The sequence below is a fragment of the Pteropus alecto genome, unplaced genomic scaffold, assembly GCF_000325575.1.
Source record: "Pteropus alecto unplaced genomic scaffold, ASM32557v1 scaffold16, whole genome shotgun sequence".
Classification (NCBI taxonomy): domain Eukaryota; kingdom Metazoa; phylum Chordata; class Mammalia; order Chiroptera; family Pteropodidae; genus Pteropus; species Pteropus alecto.
In genome coordinates, this window is record NW_006438867.1 from 1,338,035 (window position 1) to 1,359,801 (window position 21,767).

At 31.8% G+C, this 21,767-nt stretch overlaps 1 protein-coding gene across 4 annotated transcripts in view; it reads left to right on the forward strand.

Annotated features, from left to right (window-relative positions):
• Positions 1-11,390, forward strand: part of TRPC4 (transient receptor potential cation channel subfamily C member 4) — a 219,057-nt gene extending 207,667 nt beyond the window's left edge. The window contains exons 9-12 of one of the 4 annotated variants that reach the window (XM_006915786.2): positions 8,432-8,473; positions 8,596-8,685; positions 10,410-10,551; positions 10,801-11,187. In XM_006915786.2, the coding sequence (XP_006915848.1) occupies positions 8,432-8,473; positions 8,596-8,685; positions 10,410-10,551; positions 10,801-11,129 (603 nt within the window). In that variant the 3' untranslated portion in view covers positions 11,130-11,187. Of the gene's footprint in view, positions 1-8,431; positions 8,474-8,595; positions 8,686-10,409 lie in introns of all 4 variants that reach the window. The other 3 variants (XM_006915788.2, XM_006915784.2, XM_025049523.1) reach the window with 3 other exon arrangements.
• The last annotated feature ends 10,377 nt before the right edge of the window (positions 11,391-21,767 follow it).

Consider the following 21,767-nt stretch of genomic DNA (forward strand, 5'->3'; position numbering starts at 1 on the left):
TTTAAACTAAAAGAAAACAAACAAACATCTGTACTTGTTGCTCAAGAGGTGCAGATTACTTAATTCAAGTAAAAATGTTAATGCAATACATCACCAAAGTGTTTATTTAATATAAAACAATTTTAATGCCATAGATCAGATTTCTAAATGGAATGTTTAAGTTAATAGGTCAATATGCTAAACAAAAAAATATTAGGTCTTTTGACAAAATTATTAAAAAATAATTTTTACTCCATTTAATGTTTTCTACTTTCTAGTTTTCTCTGGAGCACATATTAAGGAGCATATTGATACAGGACAGAGCAAATTCCCCCAAGTGGGAGGAGACCAAGCCCTGCACAGAGAGAAGAGGGTTCTTTGGCAGAGAGTGTAGAAAGAATTCAACACATATGCCAATGTTAGGGTCAAAAGGAAAAATTATTAGAAAAGAAGCAACACTCCACAGACAAAGCATGGTCTCCTCTCAGGACAGTGAGAGACAGAGTAAAGACTGAGAGGAACAGAGAGAAAGAGAGGGACAGAGAGAAAGGGACTGAGAGTAAAGACAGTGAGAAGGATCTCTGGGAATTCAGTGTATATATCATTCTTTAGTTTCTGTGAGTTACAGTTTAAAGACTATTTTTACCCCTTTACTTTGATATGGACTAGCGTAAAAGGCCTGCTGGCACTCCTATCTTTAATCCATAAGGTTCCCAGCCATAGAGAATTGACCGATTTTATTTTGTGTGGAGTAGCCACTTAAAGACTCTGTTTTCCTGTTTCCCCTTCATTGTGTGGGGAAATGTTAGCAATCCCAGTAGAAATCTTTCTTTGTTCTGCAGGTGTCTTCTGGCCTGGCTTCAGTGCTGATCAGCACTGAATGTAGCTTGATTTAACTGTTTTAATTCTCTTGTCTTATCCCTACATTACCATGAAACACCGTCCTAATTAGGGTCCTCAACTCTGGGACTACCTGTGGAATACTCACACCTGATGGGTTGCCACAAAAACATGCTTAGTTAGGTCACTGCAAGAGATTTAGAAACTGTGAATGGCACCACCTGTCATCATTAAAGGAAAAATGCTAATAGTACATGCCTTTCAGACTTAATCTTTTAGGGATAATTTGTCAAAATGTGTTGTTCCTTAATCTTCATCTCTTTCAGTAGGCCTAACTATAAATCTTACAGATATGTCAGTATTCATCTGTGAGTAAAGCTCAATCCCTAATTTTCTGAAGAAAGAGATGATGACAGGGCCTTTTAATTAATTTTTCTTGCCCAAGACATAGAAGAATGAATTGCTTTATATTCTTACCAAAAACTCTTTTCAAGGTCTTGAATACTCGGTATTTTATTTCATTTCATTTTATTTCATTTTATTTTATTTTATCCTCCTACATTTCATTTTATATTTGGTGTGGATAATGCCAGTCTTCAGATTTGATTTTATTTTATTTTAATATGCTTAGAAAGTGTGTTTATAGAGAACAATATGTAGATCCACCTGTAAATGAGCCAAACTGCAATTTTTTAAAACGGGTCACATCCTGGAATGGCCTCTTGCCTTTTTACTTTGTTTTAAAAGGAGAAGAACACAACAGGCTGCATTCCTTCAGAAGTTCACTGAGCAAAGCAAAGAATAAAAGGCATAACTCGTAGGTTTAAAATTAGTGGTTGAACAAAACCAGAGTGGAAGTGAGAGAAAACAGCACTGAAATTGACTGCAGAGAATCAGCTACATGAAGTGAGCCCAACATCCAACATAGTGGACTGCAGAGACCTAGTGAGAAAGAGTGAGAAAATATCACAGCTGATTTCCCAGAGCCCTTTCTTTTGTGGCTGCAAAACTCTTCCTGCTCTAAAGCAACCTGACACTTTTATTGAAATTTGAAGTTACCTCACAGCAGCAGAGGTTTCTCACCAGTTGGTATTTCCCTTTATCATTAGTTCAGTGATCCAAATACTGCCATTGTCTTGTCCTAACAAATCAGAAGGAGCCTGCAAACTGAAAGTGATGCTAATGTGGCACAGAGGTATGCCCTGGGCACCTGCCAAGGAAGATTCTGCACACAGTGCTAAACTCTGATACAGTTTACAAAGAAAACTGCCCACTTAAAGAATACATCTTCCTCCAAAATATTTTTCCTAAATGCCAAGTTAAGGAAAGAAGATCCTTAATTGGTCATGTGGTCCATTTTTCCTGTCTTAAAAATAACTGACAACCAATCTAATTTTTTTTAATGGTGCAAATATAACTCCACAAATTTCTCCAAATTCATGGAGAAATTCTGTTTCTAACCTAGGTCCACCATGCTATAATTCTACTTAGATTATTATTTTCTAGTAAAGATAGAGAATACCTAGTCAATGTAAATTACTTTATCAATTAAAATTTAACATGTGAATAGCTTGAAAAAATTAAATACCCTTTACTCACTTAGGTAATTTTTTTAAAAGAGTCCTTTATTTTATTACTTTAATAAACACAAATTGGTCAATTCTGTTCTTGGTTATTTCCAGTAGTAATTATGAGATGTAATGTCTTCCCTTATGATAGTAAATCCCTTTGAAGCTTAATTGATCTTCACCCAGCAAAAAGATTGCAAATATACTATATATTATTGATAGTAGTTCTAGTATATAATATTTAACAATGTCATTAATTGTCAAAAATTATCACCATGTTTATTGCAAAAATAAGTACATATATTATGGGTTTAATTGTGCTCACCAAAAAAAAAAAAAAAAGATATTTTGAAGTCTTAATCTCCAATACCTTAGAAAGTGACTTTATTTGGCAATAGGGTTGTTGCAGATGTAATTAGTTAAGACGAGCTAATACTGGAGTAGGTTATAGGAACATGACCATGTAAAGACAGAGAAACAGAGAGTACACCATGTGAATGAAAATGGCAGCACAGATTGGAATTATGCAGCTGCAAGCGAAGAAACATCAAGGATTGATAGCCACTACTAGAAGTTAGGAAGCGGAAAGAAGGATTCTATGGAGTCTCAGAGAAAACATATCCCTGACAACATCTTGGTTTGAGACTTCTGGCCTCCACAGTTGTGAGACAATAATTTCTGTTTTAAGCCAACCAATTTGTAGTACTTTGTATGGCAGCCCTAGAAAACTAATACGACATGTGCTATATACTTTATGAGTATTAATTTTTATTTAAATATGGATAGCACGGTAAGGATGCTGACCCTCAAATTATGATGTGTTGTGAGATGGATGCAAAGTCACAGAACACATAGCAGATGTGTTCAAATGTCTCTTGATATCTTCTTGATAGAAAGAGCAAGGAGTAAAGAATGAGTTCTAGCCTGGGAATCTAGAATGGGCACTGCCATGAGAATATTATAGTATTTCAGTTACTCGCTTAACTCTGTGGGACTTGCTTTCCTTACTTATAGACAAGGTAATGAGACTGGAACAGTTCTTTCATTCTGATAATACGTCTGTTCTTAATTTCTATGTCAATTTTCATGTATTGAAATTTAAATCTTAGTCTGTTTTCCTAGACTTTAGGTAGGTCCTGGGAAGTTGGAGAATTAAATTAACTTTAGTGTTAGCCTAAGAAAACTATTTTAAAAAGAGGATCATTTTATACATTCTTAATTGACATATTCACAGTTTATCAATAATTTTATTGCCCATGATAATTTTCTTTTGTTCATGCTGAGACATGTGGATTAGTGATCATAAAACTATCACATCTATACATATAGTCCTCAAATCTTCTTCTTTAGTGCTAACTTTTTCCCAGATATGTAAATTGGACAGTGGCATTTCCAGCTTAGTATCCTCTATCAACATCTCCAAAATTGATTTCATTATGATTTTTTAATAGCACTAACATCATGCATGGTGGGAGCATGGTATCATCATGGTCTCACCCCAGAGTCAAAATCCCCTGGCTTGTGTCCCCCCTCGACATTTCCTTTCTATTCATACTTCTATCATTGTAGGTCACATTCACTTTACTCTTCAGTTACATTATGGTATTCCAACTTTATCTACTGATTATCTTGCATATATCTTTTTCTACCTAATTCTGCTGCCACATAACTATCATGGAAGTTAAATTTTCATCACATGTCACTTGACTAGTCGAAACCACTGAATTCATTATGCCATTTAAGATTCTACATAAAGAACCCGTGCCAACTTTCTAACATAATCTAACCTACATACTCTTATTGTCGTTGATACTGTACTAGTGGAAGTTTCTGTAACATGTCTCTTACTCTCTGGTGCCAGCATTTTTCTCACCCTGTTCCAATCTTCTAGAACACTTTTGCATCTCTACCAGTCAAAAGCTTGTGATTCTTTCATGTTAAATCTAAAATTTTGTTCCCTGTTTGAAAGCTGTTACTGATTTTTTTTCTTAGCTCAATAGTATGTCTTCCTTCCCCTTACTCAAATAACAGTCTCAATAGCAGTTTCCATTTTTTTATTTTTGTTTTGTATTTGCCTTCATCCATAGACATATGTATTCTTGGCATTCCATTAATAGACTGATTATAAGCCATTTAAGGGCAAAAAGTATATTTTATTCATCTCTGGTTTCTTCCTGCTCACTGCCATGAACATGAAGTATTGGTCCTATGAGCTAAGATTTGTGACATAGAAACCCACAAAGGAAAATTCACAGGAGTCATAGCAAAAGTCCAATATCATGCAGAGATGTTCATAAAACTTTTGGGACCTGCCTCTCTCCCCCAAAACAGATGACCAACTAGCATTACACACCTATTAGATTGACTGAAAACACCACCAAATGCTGACAAGGATGTGAAACAATGGGAACTGTTATATATCACTGGTGGGAATGCAAATTGGTGCAGCCACTTTGGAAGACAGTTTAATGTTTTCTTACAAAATTAAATATAATCTTACCATACAATCTGGCAATCACACCTTTGGTATTTATAGAAAGGAATTGAAAACTTATGTTCATGAAAATCCTGCACAAGGATTCATATAGCAGCTTTATTTGTATTACCAAAACTTGGAAGTAATCAATATGTTCTTCAGTAGGTGAATGGATAAACTGTGGTACATCCTGACAAGAAAATATTATTCAGCTCTAAAAAGAAATGAGCTATCAAGGCATAAAATAATATAGAGGAAACTTAAATGAATATTACCAAGTAAAAGAAGCCAATTTGAAAAGGCAATTACTATATAATTCCAACTATATGACATTCTGGAAAAGGCAAAATTATGGAGACAATAAAAAAAAAAATCAGTAATTGACAGAGGTAGAGATGGAGGGAGGAGTAAATAGGTGTAGAACTGAGAATTTTTAGGGCAAGGAAAATAATCTTCATGATACCATAAAGATCATGTCATTACAGTATATATTTGTCCAAACCCTTAAAATGTATACAACTAAGAGTGAATCATAATATAAACTATGGGCTTTGGGTGCTTATGAAGTGTCTGTGTAGGTTCATCAATTGTAACAATTTACCACTGGGGTGGGGTATCTAGATAATGAGGGAGCCTATGCATGTGTGGGGGTAGAAAGAATATGGGCAATTTCTGTACCTTCCCCTCAGTTTTGCTCTGAACCCTAAATTGCTCTAAAAAATAAAATCTTAAAGAAACAAAAATGACTGCCTACAGAAATATTTATTTATATTTACTAAAAATATCCCCTCACCTTATTACTTAAATATAAATTTCTTACTTCCAAACCTCTACTGCCTAGGCTAAGAGCATACAGCTCTGTAGCTAAAGAAAATGCTCTCCTCAAGCATGAAATACTATGCTAATCTTGCAAAGAGACAATTACATCTAAGTATATTCTTTTACTTCCTCAGAGGTAATCCTGATACGTGTCAAACTATCCACAAGTTTTTTGATTCAAGAATATTTTTAAAAAAATGTTAAATCATATTAATCAGGAAAAAATGCAAAGATAATGGGAACTAACATTAGTTAGTGATAGGTGCCTTAAATTTATAATCTCATTTAATCTTCAAAATCACCTAGTGAGTTTATTTTCACTTTGCAAAATAGAAAACGGTGAACAGAGGGGGCCTCAGAGACAAATGCCATGTCATGCTCAGTCAGTTTCAAACCCATTTATGACCCTAAGTCTATGTTCATAACATCACATCACTCTAGCTTCCAGAAAGTAAAAAAGAAAATAGAGAGCCATAATGGTCATGGTCATGAAAACAAGAATCAATTCTATGGTGCTAAATAGACATGAAAGATATCTGAGCTACATAATTTAGTAGTTATCATTTTGTAAATTTATTGCATTTTTAATTTTTAATATTCAGAAGGTGGTTAACGTCACCTATTCTTATTTTCCTGGGATATTGAAGTTCAGTTAACTGATATAGTATTAGGAGACCAAAAATAGTTTTGTAGTATTATTATTTAAATTGGAAAAAAAGTGGTGGGCAAAAACAATTAACTATATTACCTTAGCCTTATCCTAGGCTAAGAATATAGAAAGCTCCTGAAATTTATGATAGTAAACTTTCTTTATGTTCTCTCTTTCTGGCAGACTATTTTTTTTTTTTTTTAATTTTCCCTAGACAAATAAACCTGAAATTATTTTTAAAATGTAATCTTTGATTTTGTATAGTTGTATTCAAATATTAAAGTTTGTATATGAGTAAAGTTCTGCTGAAGGAGTTTATGCTCTTTTTAATACTAAAAGAGACTGATAATATTTATTTATTGCTCACAATTTTCTGATTCGGTCATCCTTAGTTTTAGTTTTGCATTAAGGAAATTTAAAGTTAAATCATGGCTTTGAACTGCTCTTTGCTGACTATTTTTATTGGCTTTTTAAAGACTAAAATAGACTTGCAAAATGCTATAGAAACCCAAAATAATAAAAATCGAGTCAATTAAATCCTATGTTAAATTCAGAATCATGGAACATGGATCGCCTGTGCAATATTTATAGTGAGAGTGTTAAATAAGTTGGTATAGTTTGCTTTAACATTTGTGTTCACAGGAAATAAATTTAAGAAGATCTGGAAGGCTTGTTTCCTTCTAGAAGTGCTTTTTGTCTCAGATTTTAGCTTAGTTATGTCTCAAAAAGAGTCACATATCTCCATCTGGTGGCCAAGTCATAAAATACTTTTTCAAGATGTTCTAATTTGGTATTGTTTCAAATTTCCAATTTTAATTAATACCATAATCATATTGAAAATTTAGTTCTTAAGGTTTATGTTACAGTAAATAGCATTCAAATAATTAGCGGCCTTTAGGAAGTTAAGCATTGTCTCATCTGTTTCTAAAAGTCATTAATAATCATAAAACATAAATCCATTTTTATGGCCACTGAAACTATCATTTCCCCCTATTCTCCTGAAGAGAATAAAAGAATTGTTTGATTTTTTTCTAATACCATTTCACAGTAATGTATGCACAACTCTTTTTAAAATTTCATTTTATCAGCCAATGATTAAATATTTATTTAGTAAGAAACAAGGTCAAAAACTTATTTAAACCCAAAATATGTTATTTCTTTCATTTTTTTCACAATTTACCAGATTCATTCATTTATTATAGAAATATTTTTATTTTAGATTTTGGTCAGTTTTCCTCTTTAAGAATTAATACTGATATTTATTTAACATACATAAAATTGGAATGATGATAACTTTTTTCCTTGTATCTTAGTTGTGAAATCTGCAAATATATAATTTTAGTATCATTTGTTATTTAACTCAATTTATAATAAACTTTGCTACAGTCATTAAACATCTTCTTCCAAAATCATGTCTGTGCTAACCATAGCCCTGCTTCCAAACCATTCTGACCTCTTCAAAATGATAGCTGGGATTCACGTTTTTTTAAAATGATAAAATAATTAGCCCTATGTTAGAATAAATTCTTTTATTTTCTTTTTTGTTAAATTGAACCATCTAATTAAAAGAGCAATATTTCCTTAATGCACATCTGATTGAAATTAGTATTGAGAAGCTGATTGTCTAACAAGGTTTTTGATTAGATGTATATTATGGCTAAATTCTTTATCTTGATATGTTGATATTTATGAAGACTTTTATATTATTATAATGCTAGCATTTTATTTTATTGAATTTTTACTTTTATTTGATATTTATTTTATTTTTTATTTGATATGTCCCATCTGTGTCTCTTAGCATCATTTCAAGTGATTTGGGGTGTGTATCAACCATCATTACCTAATTCTCGCCTTATATTAGAAGAACACTTCTACTTGTTAACATTCTATATATAAAATACCATAAAATTATAACCTTGCAATTGGTTGTTTGGTTCACTCATTTTTTTGATTCATATGAAGCACTCTCTAGCTTTGTTCACTGTGTAGCAAGTTCTCACTTTGAAGAAATGAAAAAAATATTAAAAGAACAAATGAATTATTTTCTAAAATAATGATACATCAATATAATTGAAAAGTAAACATTCTTTCCCTTTTCAGAGGCGAGCTGCTGATAATTTGAGAAGACATCACCAGTATCAAGTAAGTTATTCTATCTTGAAATTTATATTAAAATAAAGTGCAGTCCCCTCTTCAGAATTGACTCAAGAAAGGAATTCTATTTATTCATTGAATATCAATTCTGTTGTTTTAAAATAAATCAGGAAGTTATGAGGAACCTGGTGAAGCGATATGTTGCTGCGATGATTAGAGATGCCAAAACCGAAGAAGGGCTGACTGAAGAGAACTTTAAGGTAACCATTTTCCCTTCACGATGAAATCACCAAGAAGCAGATTCTGCAGAGCATGGAACCTGATACAACACGTTTCAAATCAGAGATGGAGAAGAGATTAAGGAGTACAAATTGGTAGTTATGAAATAGTCAAGGGGATGTGAAGTACAGCATAAAAAATATGGTTAATAATATTGTAATAATTATGTATAGTACCAAGTGGGTAGTAGACTGATTGTGGAGGAACCACTTCATAAACTATATGAATGTCTAACCACTATGTTGTACTCCTGAAACTAATATAAAATAATTTTGAATGTCATCTTTAATTGAAAATCAATCAATCAATAACAGCTGGAAACTCAGCTGTGTGTTCCAACAAGCCTGTGTGTCTTCTGATTTTTAAATTAATGCTCTATTAAATTATCGAAAAAAAGTGATGACATTTCATCTCAAAATACATTGTTTTCAAACATACTTAATCTGAAATATTGAGAGGATTTGTTTGGAGACAGAGAAAATTTTAGGGCCTGGTAGAATTCTGACTTGCTGATCTCAGCAACATTCTACTGAATAAGCTTTAGTTTTTGAAATTTCAATCTGATTTCTAATCCTGAAATATCAAGTAACCAATATCCTAAAAAAAAAAATTTTTTTAAACTGCATTTTGCACATCTTTGGTAGCAGATTTGAGTTACACTTATAAACTTAGTCTTTGCCCTTGAGTTCTTTTTTTTTTTATTCTATCAGAGGAGATAGGTGAAATACATGAAAAATTATATATGTGTGCTCATTTCTTGTGTATAAAATACCTGTTATTATGCATGAGCTTTTAGATATTTTGGAAGAACAATTAAAGTCAATACAATCTTATAGGCAAAAAGCAAAGAAAAAAATCCTACAGCATTTTTAACAGAGAAAAGCATCAGATTTGACAGACAGCAAAGGTAAGCAGCCAATTCATTAAGAAGATAGGTATATTGCAAAACTTAAAGCACAGAATGAAAGTTGGCTAGGACCCAAAATGTTCTTTGAGGCCATGACATTCCAAATTTTGGAGTTAAATGATTCATGGTGCTTTGGGAGATAGGTTGGAGGCAGGAGACTACCTCAAAGGCTGCCATCAGGTTAGGACGGAGAATTCAAATGTCCAAAAAGAGGAGAAAAAAAGAATGAATCTCAGAAATGTTGTCTGATTTGAAGCAATTTGGAGGATTAAATGGCTGACCCAGGTGATGGGGTGAAATTAACTCCTAGACAGTAAGCAGTGAAATGTCAACTCGGAAGGGTGGACTCCATTTTAATTATTTTGTTATAAACGTCCCTTTATATAGCAAAATGTGCCTATATTAAAAATCTTTACAAAATGCATCCCTGAGAGAGTGTGAAGTGACTTGAAAGAGGACGTATATTGTAGAAGGAAGTATTTGAAACTGTAGTCACCCCAGAAACATAATATATTCTCAACAACACCGTGGTGGAAAAGAAAACTCTTTCTGTTTCTTATTCCATTATCCTTCAGAAGTCTTCTTATTACTATAGAACTCTTGTAGGAAAATTAGTAGATATCACAGTGACACAGGGAAAAAATTGAAATTCTTGAAGGAACCTCAGCAGAGTGGCATCCTAACTCCTAAAAATGAGTGAAAACACATCAAACCCATATATGAAATGAGCAAATGCTGCTTCCTAATGTTTCTTTGTTTAAATCACAAACTAATTTCATCATTTTAAATTTCACGTAGGAACTAAAGCAAGACATTTCTAGTTTTCGCTTTGAAGTCCTGGGGTTACTAAGAGGAAGCAAACTCTCTGCAGTACAGTCTGCTCAGGCCACGAAAGACTTTCCTAATCCAGCAGACTCAGATGAAAAGAGCGATAACGAAGGTAGCAGCAAAGACAAGAAGAAGAACTTCAGCCTTTTTGATTTAACAGCTCTGATTCACCCGCGATCAGCTGCAATTGCAGAAAGACACAACATAAGCAACGGCTCTGCGCTGGTGGTGCAGGAGCCCCTGCGGGAGAAGCAGAGAAAAATGAATTTTGTGACAGATATAAAAACCTTCGGGTTATTTCATAGACGATCAAAACAAAACGCTGCTGAGCAAAATGCAAATCAAATCTTCTCTGTTTCAGAAGAGGTTGCTCGTCAACAAGCTGAGGGACCACTGGAGAGAAATATTCAACTGGAATCTCGAGGATTAGCTTCACGGGGCGACCTGAGCATCCCCGGGCTCAGTGAACAGTGCATACTTGTAGACCATCGGGAAAGGAACACGGACAGCCTGGGTTTACAGATGGGCAAGAGAATGTGTTCGTTCAAGTCAGAGAGGGTGGTGGTGGAAGACACTGTTCCAATAATACCAAAGGAGAAGCACGCAAAGGAAGAAGACTCTAGTACAGACTATGATGTAACCCTCACAGACACAGTCACCCACGAAGATTATGTGACCACAAGATTGTGATACTGGAAGGAGAAAGCGTTTATCATACATACATATTTCCCATAATGCTCTGAGTTGGGGGGGTGGGGGATGCTTAAGAGTAAATTACAAATGCTAACTTACACTTTGTAGCATTTATGTGGCATAATAATGTGTAACACTTTTAAATAAGGCAAAAGCTGTCAAAAATCCTTGGTTTGTAGCCTGCTTTGGCTTTCACAATTTGTTTTACAATTTTTTTTGTTAATAAATAAACGTACCTTGTATTCTTGTACTGTTGCAGTAACCCACAGGAAATTTTAGCTATCTTTTTTTCAATTAAAACAAATGCAACTTACTTCATGTGGTAGTTGACTCCCATAATAGATATTTTTATATGCGAAAATCAATGTAGCTGATACATTAGAGCTTTTCATGAATTTTTAGGGTCTCTAGAGATGGTTACTCCTCAAGGACTTTACGCTCAGCCCTACAGTTTAGATTTAAAACACAAATATTAGCAAATTATTTCTTAAGAATCTTTAACTAATAATTGTATACAATTAAAGCAAGCAAGTTTTCTCATAGGGTCATGATCAAACTTTCTTAAAATGAAAGTCAGATATACTTAGCATAGTTTTACTTTGTACAGTTTTTCCTTTCAGAAAGTAAAGAAATGTTTGTTCTGATAAATTTAGATGATTGATAATTTTTAAGATTTTTTTTTCAGAAAAAAGTTTTACTTCCAGTATTTTTTTTAAACATCTTTTTTCAAGTTCAACTGCTGATCGGTATAAATATGACACTTTATGAATAACTGGATTTCAAAAAGGTGGCAAACTTTCTCAGTGCCAGAAAAGAATCACGATAAATTAGAATAGTTAAAGCAACTTAAACAAAGCAGAGTGATTGCATGCAGCTAATATTGAGGTGAATTCATTCTAACAATCTTAAATCTAAGAAAAATTAAATTCTATTTTCAATCAGTGCAATATTGTTGTTAATCAAAAGAAGTGCAAAAACCTGGTAGTTTTCTTTTCCCCCGTGACTGATATATATTTCTTTAAAGTTAAAATTACTAAAAATAATTATTAATTTTAGCAATAGATGTAGAAATAGTTTTCTCCGTAGGGACAATATCTTTAATTGCTTGTTTCGTCTGTAGTTTTCAAGGTAATTTAGCATATATTACATTCTTTCACTGAACTACTAAAAAGAAAGTGTTTCCACTGATATAAAGTGTTTACTTGATATAAAACAGGTACTGGCAACTTTTTAAAGTTTAAATTGTATAACTTGTGTCTGTTTATGCCACCATGGAAATAAAAGTTTCCTCACTACATGCAATTATCATTTATTTCAAATCAATAGAAAAGTGCTAAGTTTGTTTTACTTCAAAAATTATTTCCATGAACTAGACAAATTTTATATTATTTAGCATTAACCAAAAACTGCATAGTGTTACAAAACTTTGATTATCATACATCAAAAATAAGGAATAATAGCAATAACAATGCCAGCCACTCTTTAATGTGCTATGCATGTATTAACACATATATACTGCTCATAACAACACTCTGAGGTAGCTACTATTCTTATCGCCACGTTGTAGATGAAGAAACTGAGGCAAATACTAAGTTAAGGTTCACAGTAAGTGATGGAGCTATGATGTGTCCTTCAGAGCCATGCTCTTAACCACTCCTCAGATGGTTAAACCAAGCAAAAACATGTGTACATAATAATTATGGGATTTAGTTGAATGAAGGAATGCCACTTCTGAAATGCTATGTTCTGAGAGAGAATGCATTTGATAAACTCCATAAATTTGTGTCCCTTCTTGTAAAGCAAGAGGAATATACAAAAGTAAAAATGTAATATATTTTCTTTAGACTCCATTACATTATAGAAGTTAGTTTTAAAAACATTTGTTTTGGAATATCAGAATTCAACTTGAAATGCTAGATTTTAGTCTTCAGAAAAGTTGGGGGCAGTGAGACACTTCTCACTCTTAAATCTGGTTTTGTCCTACGGATTTAGGGATGGGCCAGATGAATTTGGAGAAAACAATAAGCCTAATGAACATTCTTCTTCAAGCACACCTTTATCTCAAATAAGTTAGGACCCAAAATAAGTACCCTTGGGACAGTGAAATACCCAAATTGTTCTAAATCATACATATGGTAGTAGGGGAAATATAAACTTGGGATATTTTGCAATAATTCCTTTTTGCTGCCTCTGTTTTTTGTTTTGTTTTGTTTTGTTCTCCAAAGATTATATACATCACCTATTACACATACTCTACCAGAACCTAATTTTACATTTCCTCTGTTCCTTCGAATAACACCACCAACAATAAGGGCAACCCCAAATTTTTTTCCCAGTAGCTTATATATATCTGGGGTTAGGGTGCTGAAATTTTACAGGTGAACGTAGGGACTACAAATGAATTTATTTGGAGCCAGTAACATCTTGCTTTTCAGTGTTCCGGAAATGAGGTTTCTAACGACCCTCAGATGTCACTGACATATACATTTATAAATTTAAACAAAGTATTGGATACTGTTAGTATCAGATATTCTAGAATTAAATATTATTCTAAATATATAGTGATATTAAGTATCACTAAGAAAGATGAACAGTGGGGAAAAAATAAGAAAACATAAAACAACAGAAAAATTACAAGTCTGAGGTCTTTAAATGAGTAATTTGGGGGTTTTTTTCCATTTCTTTTCATATGTCTAATAATAACAATTTCTAAACAACAAAGATAGGTTTGACATCACATCTTCTTTGCATAAATAACGTTTCTTGTGTTTCACACTCTCTTGATCTTATTGTTGCTCACCTTTATTATTTGTTTATTTGATTATTTTATTTTTGCCAGGGTTAGGTGAAAGAATGTTTAGAAATTTAGTTTAACTTTAATAGAATTAGATTAAATTCATAGCATTTTGTTTATCATATATATACTTTGACAAACCCATTTACAAGAAAGAATGCTATGACGATGTACCTCTCTGTTTGTGATAGATGTATTCCTAAAAATATTCATGTAAATAAATGTATATTAACTTTAGTAGGGAAACTGGCTCTGTAAATGGAAAAAAAGAAAAAAAGAAAAGGTAGTGAATTATTTTGTAAAACGATGAATTATTTTTCAAAGTGATAATCATCCTTAAGATATTAACTGTTTCATAAATTGGATATTTGTACATCAAATTTTTTTAAATCAGATATTTCCTGGCTGGCAATTAAAATACTGTAAATCATGCTCACTTTTTTGCCTTGATGCAGGTAGCAACTTGACAAAATTGGGAAATCAAATACACAAACCCGATCAATAAAATTTTTTGAGTAACTGTTGGGGTATAAAGAAAAAAATGATGAAGAGTTAAGAGTGGTAAACTTATTATATTATTCTCAAAGAAGCAGTAAATTTCTCATCCAAAGTGAAAGGTAATCAGTGGTATAAAAATACACTCTTCCAATAATATTTAATAATTCTTAATAATTCTGGGATTTAGTCAAGGGAATGATTGTCTAGTCCCATGACACTTTGTTGAAGAGCAGACATCAAGTACTGAAATCTGTTCTCAGTCACTGTGCCTTGTGTTTGCAGCAGAACAGTCTATACTCGGCAGAGATGCCAGTACCCTTAAAAATCAGCCTACCCAAAATCATCTATATGTCTCTGTAAATATGTTTACAATGACTTTAAAAGAGACAAATTTATTAGTATATTTCACTATTTTAAAATTATTTATCTAGTTTACCTTTATTATGCCTTTTTTCTTGTCTTATATTCTCCAAAATTCAGACCTCCTGGGAATCATAGAATTTAAAAATTAAATATCTCCGCAGTCTCCTTAAATTCAACTTCAAAAATGTATTGCACAATATATTACGATGAATTCTGTTTATATAGTGTTGTCATATGACTTTAAAAAATTAGAATTGTTTTAAGTAAGTTCTCCATAAATAACTGGAGAAACTAGTCCTCAGGGCATTTACAGAAGTTATCCAAATATACCCAGCTACTGAGTGGTTGAATTGGATATTAAAGAAAAAACTCTTCATCTAGATATTTGGGTGAGACATTAGGTAACAAATGCCTTGGTTAATAAATTTTATTTTTGTAGAATTTTGTCTTCTTTGTCTTAAATTCAGTGAAAAATATTTATAGTTGTTCAAACTTTCTAGAGCTAAAATTCAGAATTCGTATCATATTACCTATTTCCCCTATAAAATTGTGTTCACAGATTTTTTTTAAAGCTTGTTTCTTATCCTTTTCTGATCATCATTTTTACTGTAGATTTTTTGACAATTCTTTACGTATGCTGGTAATAATAAAATGTATTAAATAGTATTAAGGCTATTCAACTGAAAAATGATAGAGTTGGAAAATATAAAGCTGAATCAAGATTTAGACCATGCTACCATGCCAAATATAGCCCTACTGTCACTGAGCTGACAAACAGTGAAGCTGTCTCTGCTAGCAAAATTCTCCAGTAGCAAAACTATCAGTTTCTTCTACTACTATCTAATATGGATACTAAGCACTTGAAATGTGGCTCTTAGTGTAAAACACATGCTGGATTTCAAAGCTAAATATGAAAATCATGTAAAATATCTCATATCTTTTAGTGATTGCATATTCAAATGATACTTTGGATAAATTGGGTTAAAATATACTCATTATATTAGTTTCATATTTCTTTTTACTTTTTCATGTAGCTATTAGAAAATTTAAGTATATATATATATAGCTTGCAGTTGTAATTTGCAGTACAATTTCTAAGGACAGTGATGCTCTGGAGGATCTGTACTTTTTTCACTCATTTTGTGTATTTCCATCATTTGACTTTTATAGGTAAAACTTATATATACTACTCAAAAAATATTGATGTGGCTCAACTAAAATTTGCCATCTCTCCTTGATTCCCAACTAAAATTTGCCATCTCTCCTTGATTTCCTAATGGAATCACAGTTAGCAATTTGCTGTATTTCATGTTTTCCCTTGCCTTTGCAAATTTAAATGTAAAAATGTATGCATATATTTAGATTACAGTTCTTATTTTTTTTAAATCAAGAATAGGATTATACTATACCTATAACTCAGTGCTTTGTTTATTTTCCTTATAACAGGGCGTCCTAGAAGCCTTTTTTGAGTCATTTAATATAAAAGAGCCATTTAAATCAATTCAAAAAATTTTCTTCATTTGTTGTTTTACTTATTGAAATATATTCATATGCTATTTTTGAAATCACTATGGAAGAGCTACTTATTGAAGAAAACATAAGATTTTTATTGTACCAGCATCATTTCTCGGCATTATTCTTTCAAACACACTAAACCAGCCATTCTGGAGTTCTTTTAAGTATTTAAGACAATATTTCTCTTTCTCCAACATTTGCAAATATTGTTTCTCCAGTCTTGGATCATAATTGAACCAAAAAATTTATTACTTTAAATAATTTTCTTGAATCCAGGATTTTAATTAATCCTAATTGATCTGTTTTTATGGCTTCCTTTAGATCTAATTGTTTTAGCAAAAATCTTTTTTTCTTAAAGATTATCTTTTCCTGAGCCTATGCTGGGAAAAGAGGTTATCTGTATTGATTTATTTTCTGGGTATCAACGGGTTTAGAGAAATTTAATTTAGTCCCAGGAAATAACTCACTGTGTTGCTTCAGTATTCAGAATGCAAAATGCCCTGTGGTCTAGAGGAAGGTAAGAAGCTAGTATCTTTTCATAACTGCTGTCTAGTTACTGTAAATTGGACATTTCACTCATTTAGACTTTATTGGCAGATACTTAAAGTTTCTGGATAAATATGTCCATCTAGTTCTAAAATACTGAACTATGCTAAATCATCTTTCTAAAGTTATAAGTACCGAACAAATAGAAAACTGGAAATGTAGAAAAATTAAAAGGACCATTAAATATTCCGTATATAGTTATTTAAACTTGTTTTTTTTTAATTTTGAGATCATTATAGATTCATATGCAGTTGTAATAATACAAAGATATTTCATTCACCCATTTTTCCCAATGTGAACATTTTTCAAACTATAATACAATATTGTAGAATATTGATATAGATATAATCTACCAATCTTATTCAGATTTCTGCAGTTTTACTTGTACTTGTGTGGGTGGGTTTGTGTGTGTATTTAGTTGTATAGAATTTAGCACATGTTTATGTTTGTGTATCTATAGCCATAATCAAGATACAGAACATTTCTATCACCACAAAAATCCCTGGTGTTATCCTATTTAAACCAAACTCATCTCCTAACAAGACTAATCCCAAATCCCTGAAAACCACTAACTTGTTCTTTATTTTTATAATTGTGTCATTTTAAGATTGTTATATAAATGGGATCGTATAGTATGTAACCTTTGGGGATTAGTGTTTTTCAGTTAATATAAGTCTCTGGAGATTCATCCTAGTTGTTACATCTGTCAATAATTTGTTCCTTTTTTATTGCTAAATCCTATTCGATGGTATGGATGTAACAATATTTGTTTAACATTTCACCTATTGAAGGATAGATATCTGAGCTGTTTCTAGTTCTGGGCTATTAAAAATAAAGCTGCAGTGAACATTCACATACAGGTTTTCATGTGACTAGGATTTTAATTGATGGGTAGTATGATTGTTGCAGGCCTAATTTTATGAGAAAACAGCAAATCTGTATTCCAGTGTGGCTATACCATTTTACATACTCACCATCAACGTATGAGTGAGTCAGCATTTTTGCTAGTATTTGGTGCTAACATTTTTATTAACTTTTGGTTTTGTCACCAATTTTTATATTTTATTGTGATAGCTCTGCAATATCTCAATGTGGTTTTAATTTGCATTTTCTTGATGTTAATGATGTTGAACAACTTTTCTATGTTTGTTTGCTATCTGTATGTCATGTTGGTGAAATGTCTGTCCATGTCTTTTGCACAATTTCTAATTAGATTATTTCTATTTTTTTTAAATATTGAGTTTTGAGAGTTATTTTTATGTTCTAGATACTAGTCTTTTGACAGATATGTGTTTTGCAAATATTTTCTCCCACTCTGTAACTTACCTTTTCATCCTCTTGACACAGTCTCTCACAGCAAAATTAAAAAATTCTGACTAAGTCCAATTTTTCAATCTCACATTTTATGACAATTCTAAGAAGTCTTTGTGTAGGCCCAAATCATGAAAATTTTCTCCTGTGTTTATTTTTTTTTCCAAAATCTTTATACTGTTATGTTTTTCATTTAACTATATTATTTTTATCATTTCTTTTCTTCTAAATACTTTAGCATATAAACACAGTTATAGAAGAAGAGTCATCTTGAGGAACGGGATCACATACATATATATATATAGAAGGAAAATAATAGCAAGAGTTGTTGACAGGCAAACATGAAGGTAGTACTGAAATTGGAGTGACAATAAGAAAAGTAAATCATTTTTATTACAAATCATTTTTATTACTTGGTTATCCTGAAATGATAGCCAGACTTTTCTGAAGCTCGAAAAAAAGAAGTTGAAATAATATTTCAATTCTATCACATTTTCTCCAGCTTCCTGAATAAAATGGAGAAGCAATAAAGAAAAAAGAAAAAAAACCTACAATGATAAGACTGGATACCAGATATACAAAAAAAATTCCAAATGCACCCTTCTTCATGAAATTCAATTGCTATTTGAAAAGAGCTTGGGCATGCTGAAACATGACCTAAAATCCTATTTCTCAAAGGAAAATTACTAAATTTGAAATTAGTATGTAGGTATCATTAAAACAATCAATCTTTTGTTTAAAACATTTCCTTTGACTTTAACAACAACAAAAAAGTGCACAAAAACAAAAAAATAATAATAATTTGGGTATAAAAGTAATATAATTAATTAGGATAAACAATAAACTAGCATAATAAAATTGTAACCACATGAGACTATATGAATCATTAAACAAAGTAATTTAGTGCACACACAAAAATAATTGAATAATAGAGTGTGACATAAAATTCCCATGTTAATTAAAATAATTTCTGAGGCTTGCATTAGAAAGAAAAATTATCAATAATGCATAGAAAAATGTGGACTAGAATTTTAGCTAAGGCATTATGATATCTAATATCACAATATTTTGATTCTCTGATTGAAATATAGTAATGAACGGAATTGCTTAATCTTTACAAAGCACACAATTGGAAATTGTAACTAAGTTTGAAACATGATATGGTCTTTAATTTTTCTTTCACTTTCTATCATTTTCATCCCCCATCACACACACACCCTATTAGAGAATTGTTCTATGATAAACAACAGGGATAGAAAGATGAAGTATATTTCCTAGAGTAACTCACAAAGTTACTGGATCTGGAAAATCTAGAAAATCTCACTTATGTTCTGAATTGTAAGAGATTAGAAACCGTATTATTTTTCATACAGCTGGTGCTTAGCACTCAGTTTGCAGACCAGATTTCTTTTTATTTCTCATCCATCAAACCACGTGGAAAGAGACTATTTTTATTATTTTTTAAATAAAATTATTGAGGGAACATTGATTAAAAAAATCAAATCGGTTTCAAGTGTACAATTCAAGAGCATGTTGTATATATAATTACATTGCGTGTTCACCATCAGAAGTTAGATTTTCTTCCATCACCAAATATTTCACCCCCTTTACTTCTATTTATCTTTCACTCTCCCTCCCTTCTAGTAACCACTAATTCACAGTCCATGTCCATGAGTCTCTGTTTGTTATGTTTGTTCATTGCTTTCAGTTTTATATGCCACATATGAGTGAAATCATATGATTTTCAACTTTTTCTGTTTGGTTTATTTAGTTTAGCATGATAATATCAAAGTACATCCATGTTGTCACAAATAGCAATATTTCATCTTTTCTTATGGTTGAGCAATATTTCGTTGTATATATATCATATCTCCTTTATCCAATCAACTACCCACGGACACTTTGGTTACTTCCTTGTCCTGGCCACCATGAATAATGTTGTTATGAACATTTGTGGTGCATATATCTTCATGTATAAATGTTTTCAATTTCTTTTGGGTAAATACACAGAAAGAGGGATTGCTGGGTCATATGGTAATTCAATTCCTAGTTTCTTGAGGAAACTCCATACTGTTTTCCATAGTGCTGTAACAATTTACATTCCCACCAGCAGTGTATGAAAGTTCCTTTTTCCCCACAACCTCACCAACACTTGTTATTACTTTTCCTATTGATGATAGCCATTACAGGTGTGAGATGTATCTCACTGTAGTTTTTTTTTTTTTTTTAGTTTTATTAAGATAATTTGTAGTACCCTAAGAGCTAGTGAATTTGAACATCTTTTCATATGTCTGTTGGCCATTTGTATTCCTCTAGGGAGAAGTATCTGTTCAGGTCCACTGCCCATTTTTTAATTGAATTATTTGTTTTATATTATTAAGTTATATGAATTCTTTATACATTTTGGAAATTGGGTCTTTATCAGAGGCTTTTTTTGCAAATATATTCTCCTATGAAGATGGTTGCCTCTTTGATTGTTGATGGTTTCTTTTACTGTGTAGAAGTTTCTTAGTTTGATAAAGTCCCATTCGTTTATTTTTGCTTTTACTTCCCTTTCCTTTGAGGTCAAATTCATGAAATCCTCTCTAAATCCTAGGTCCATGATCTTAGTACCTATGTTTTCTTCTATTCAATTTGTTGTTTCAGGTTTTATATTCAGGTCCTTAATCCATATTGAGTTAATTTTGGTATATGGTGATAGCAGTCTGTTTTATTCTATTGCCTGTGCCTTTCCAATCTTCCCAGGACAATGTATTGTAGAGGCTTTTCTTTCCCCATTGTATGTTTTTGGATTCTTCGTTGAAAATTACTTGCCTATACATATGGGATTTAATTTTGGACTCTCAATTCTGTTTCACTAGCATGCTGTTTTGATTATTGAGGCTGTGTAGTGTAATCTGAAGTCAGGCAAAGTGATACCTCTGGCCTTGTTCTTTTTCCTCATGACTACTTTTGCTATTCAGGGTCTTTCATGATTCCATACAAATCTGATAAATTTTTGTTCTTTATCTTTAAAAAATGCCATTGAGATTTTGATGGAGATTGAATTATTTGTATAATGCTTTAAATAACAAGGTCATTTTAACTATGTTGATTCCTCCAATCCATGAACATGAAATATCTTTTCATTTCTTTCTGTCTTCTTCAATTTCTTTTAATAATGTCTTAGAGTTTTCAGTGTTTAGTTCCCTCACATGTTTTGTTAGGTCTATTTTTAGGCATTTTATTCTTTTTGTTGCAATTGCAAAAGCAATTTTTTTCATTTATTTTTCTGTAAATCAATTTTAGCATATAAAAACACTGTGGACTTTTGTACATTGATTTTGTATCTGAAACTATTTCTAATAGTCTTTTAGAGAATGGTTTTCTACATAGAAAATTATGTCACTGCAAAAAGTGACAATTTGATTTCCTCATTCCCTATTTGGGTGCTTTTTATTTTTTCTCTTGATTAATTTTTCTAGCTAAGTCTTGCAATACTATATTGAATAATAGTGGTGATAGTGGACAGACTTTTTCTTGTTGTTGATCTTAGAGGGAAAGTTTTTAGTTTTTCTCCATTAAGTATGACATTAGCTAAGTGTTTGTCATATAGGGCCTTTACTATG